Source organism: Populus alba, chromosome 10 (genome assembly GCF_005239225.2).
Source record: "Populus alba chromosome 10, ASM523922v2, whole genome shotgun sequence".
Taxonomy (NCBI): domain Eukaryota; kingdom Viridiplantae; phylum Streptophyta; class Magnoliopsida; order Malpighiales; family Salicaceae; genus Populus; species Populus alba.
In genome coordinates this window covers 7,280,784-7,285,131 of record NC_133293.1, presented here as the reverse complement: position 1 = coordinate 7,285,131, position 4,348 = coordinate 7,280,784, and the positions used below count along the sequence as shown (strand labels likewise).

The 4,348-nt window shown below is 40.2% G+C and overlaps 1 protein-coding gene across 1 annotated transcript; it reads left to right on the top strand.

The window, feature by feature from the left end:
- LOC118033518 (protein terminal ear1) lies at positions 1-3,460 on the top strand. Its single transcript, XM_035038532.2, has 5 exons — positions 1-881; positions 1,017-1,731; positions 1,925-2,047; positions 2,231-2,372; positions 2,481-3,460. The coding sequence occupies exons 1-5, from the start codon at positions 164-166 to the stop codon at positions 2,826-2,828; spliced, it is 2,046 nt and encodes a 681-aa protein (XP_034894423.1). The 5' UTR covers positions 1-163; the 3' UTR covers positions 2,829-3,460.
- The last annotated feature ends 888 nt before the right edge of the window (positions 3,461-4,348 follow it).

The following is a 4,348-nucleotide window of genomic DNA, read 5'->3' as shown; positions in this document are numbered from 1 at the left end:
TTGTTAGCCTTTTTTATTTCAAAGACTCGGAGAGACAAAACAGACTAGAGAGATAACAAACGTACTGTTACCAGTGAACTACCCCCTGTCTTTTTAGCTGTTGCCTCGCCGGAAACCATTCTTCCCCGTTCTTTTCTTTGTTCTCACCGGTTTAAAAACCACCATGGAAGAAACCGGTTGTGTCCCGTTTCCGGGAAACCTAGACCCTAGAGCTCAAGAGTTCCGACCTCGACATAATAATCTTCAAGATTTCACTACAAAATTTCCTCCTTTTGGGCCGCCGCCTCCGCCGCCGCCACCACAACTTCCTCAGCTCCTGCACCAAGTCTACTACCCCTACACCCCCCAAGCGGTGCCGTTTTGCGACTTTGTAGGTTTCACCCAGTATCATCAACATGTGCCTCCGATGTACGATACCGTGAGTACTCCTCTCCCTCTTCCTCCTACTGGCGCGCCTACTCGGACTCTGGTACTGAGTTCAGTGCCGGGCGACGTGAGTGAGACATTGATTAGGAGAGAATTGGAGGTTTTTGGAGAAGTTAGAGGGGTCCAGATGGAAAGAGTAGGTGATGGGATCGTGACCGTTCATTTCTACGATCTAAGACATGCAGAGAGAGCCTTGAGGGAGATACGAGAGCAGCACATGCTGCATCAAGCCAGGCTAAGGAATCTCTTTATTCAAAATTGTGAGAGCTTGAGCTTGAATATTGCACCACCTCCACCGGCGCGTGGTTTGATTGCGGGTTGTGTGGTTTGGGCTCAGTTTATTATCCCGTCTTGTAAAGCGGTGCCCGACGGGCAAAATCAAGGGACCCTTGTGGTCTTCAATTTGGACCCCAATGTTTCTACTAGATGTCTCAAAGAAACTTTCCAAGCTTTTGGTAAATTATTTGTCTTGTTCTGGGGTTTTTTTGAGGTTTTGGTCTTGTTGGTTCAAGTCAGATTGCTTAAAACTTTCGTGGACTATTTTCTTCCTGCTAACTGTTTTTTGTTTTTGACATTTTCTCATTGGGCAGGTGCTGTTAAGGAATTGAGAGAGACTCCTTTGAAGAGGCACCAAAGGTTTGTGGAGTTTTATGATGTAAGAGATGCAGCCAAGGCACTCGGAGAGATGAATGGAAAGGAAATTTACGGAAAGCAAGTTGATATTGAATTCAGTCGTCCTGGTGGGTATGGAAAGAAGTTTTTCAATGCCAACACCACCACTTCCAAAACCTCCTCCTTCTCTGCTCCTGCCATCAACTCCACAACAAGCCTTAACCGTTCCAGAATTTCAACTTACGCCTCTCCACCATCACCGCCATTGCTTCGTAGATTCTCCTCCGGCTGCTCGTCTCCGAATATCTCCCCCCGCTCATTTCTGTCTGAAACTCACTCCTCAGCTGGAAAGAAACCGTCTGGTAATCCTGGCAAGGGAAACCCTAATGAGGCTTCAAATGAAGCTGCTTCATCGGGGTGCTTGTCATTGGGTGGTGGTGCAGTTGGAGATGGAATTGTTGAGAAGGTTACTGATCACGGGCCTCCCAAGAAAAGCTCGAAAAAGAGCCAGAACAGCCAGTCCTTCACAGCTACAAAGCATCAACAGAAGAGTGCGAAGTCATGGAAGGGAACAAGGCAAGCGAAGAAGTTTGATACTCGTTTTCTCATTAGTGGTGATGAGTCCATGGTGGAAACCAGTGTTAGTGATTCCAGAACCACTGTCATGATCAAGAACATACCCAACAAGTATAGGTTGGTTTTCTTTTCTGCTACCATCATTATTATTCCTTAAATAGAACTAATCACTAAACTAATACTGCCGCGCTCCTTTTTTTAACACTCTACATATATGAGACTAGAGAGATGTTTTACTAAAATCTCTGTTAATTTAGAAGCGTATATATGTTGAGGTGATTCATTAATGTTTATTAATGAATAATTGCAGTCAGAAGCTGTTGTTGAATATGTTGGACAATCACTGCATTCACTGCAACGAGCAGATTGCCGATGGGGATGATGACCAGCCCTTGTCTTCTTATGACTTTTTATACCTTCCCATTGATTTCAAGTGATTCCCTCTTTCTTCTTTATCCTTCATTTATTTCCTTTCTTTCTTTCGTTTCTGTGAGGGTAGGTTTCTTTGGCATATAAGTAGAAACAAATATTCAGACAATTGAATTTCCATGTAGTAGTTAATAAATAAGTACAGAGCTGCACTTGCTGAATTTTTCATGATTTGAAAATTAAACAGTAACAAATGCAATGTGGGGTATGGGTTCGTGAACATGACGTCCCCACAGGCAGCATGGAGGCTCTACAAGGCCTTCCATAATCAACACTGGGAGGTCTTCAACTCTCGAAAAATCTGTGCAGTCACTTACGCTAGAGTTCAGGTATTCCCCCTATTTTCTCCTTCAACATCCCCAAGCGTGAGCAATACTGAAGTTTGTATTATTTTGTTCTGGTTTTAAAGAAAATATTTACTCGTGCAAATGATGAAGGGATTGGAAGCGTTGAAGGAGCACTTTAAGAACTCAAAGTTCCCGTGCGAGATGGACCACTATCTTCCAGTTGTTTTTTCTCCGCCTCGAGACGGGAGGCAACAGACGGAGCCTCTCCCCATTATTGGCCTCAAGCAGCTCCAACAGCCCATCAATCTAGGTCACCGCCCCCACCATGAGATTGAAGATGGTGTAGATGATAGCAGCCTCAAGATTTGCAACAAACTATGTGGCGACACTGACCAAGAAGGAGAGAACCAGCTCGAGTGCTGTAGCAGCATCAGCAGCAGCCAAAACGGCGGCGATGTTGGTGATGATGACAAAGACAGTAGTGGCGGCAGCAGCTAGACGATAGGAGTATCATATAGATAATCATATATTTACTGCAAAAACCAACGCTGTGTCCATCACTGGTCTACTGCTAAAAACAGCTTAAGCTGCACCGCCCAATGAGGTGCTTGTTGAGCACCGAGCCTCCCACTCACTTACATATAAAAGCCCACTGTCACTTACCAAGCCTAAAAACCTTTATCTGTCCTCACTCAGTCTAGCTAGCTGACCTGACCACCATCACCTCCGTTTACTCTCTCCCTCTACTGTAATGTGGCAGTAAGAACTAAAGAAATTGTATTGTACAAGCTCGTTTTTGTTTTCGAATCTCTTTTTTTAGCTGGTTATGAAAATTGTAGTTAAAAATGGTGGCAGTATTTATAGCATATGCATGGGGTTCTTTAGATTTACTTGAAAGATTTTCATGACTGGGTTATGATTTATTAATTTATTTATTCTTGGTCTAGAATTAAGAATGGAATATTATTATTATTATTATGAAGATAATAAATATAACATTGGAAAACGCAGTTGTATGTTTCATCTTCTTCGATACGAGGGATTAAAAATAATTTAGGTTTACGTTGAACGTTCCAAGGGAAGACGGAAAAACCAGAGGATAAAAGGAAGCCTCCCCCATCAGCCGTTCAATGCTTTCTTTGCAGATGGCTGCCATTCACTTGTATTATGTGTACGTCACCCTCTTCTACAATCGTTCATTCTCATGCTGCTGTCATTTTCGCCTCACCCTGGCGCACTCTAGCATTGCCTTCCCCGTTTATGCTATAGTGCGCTGTACGTCCTCTTTCCCTTTCACGTACTTGAAGCCTGTTTTGTACATGGCTGGGGTTATTTAGAGCACGTTCTATGTACCGTGGCGGATGCACTGTGGCAGTATTAAATTTATTTGAAGATATATTATTTTTTATTTTTTAAAATTTATTTTTAATATTAGTATATCAAAATATCTGAAAATATATTAAAAATTTTTTTTTTTTAAATATCTTTAAAATACAAAAATAAACAAGATATTAAACATACCTTAGACCTGTTTTGTTTGTGTTAATAATGATGTCTATTGTTTCAAGGTTGTAGCCTGGTTCGATGATGTTCCAAAAGACTTAAAAGATTAGACTCTTGTTTTTCCACAAATGGGAATTTTAAAATGCTTGGGGGAGGCAAGATTGTCTCAAAGACCATGGAGCAAGATTGTCTTCCATTAATGCTCAATGTATTTTTTATGTTTTTATATATTTAAAAGTGTAGTTGTGGTTATTTTTTAAAATATATTTTATTTAGAAATATATTAAATATTTTTTTTAATTAAAAATTATTTTTTTATCAACGTATTAAAATGACCTGAAAAATTAAATAAATATTAATTTAAAATAAAAAAACAAATAAATTTAAATTTTTTAAAACATACTTTAAAAAAAAAAAAAAAACAAATGATCGGAATGTTACAGAGGATGCTTGGTATGTATATTAAATATCATGATTAATAGCGAGTACTGCTAAGAATTAAATAGAAATTCCGT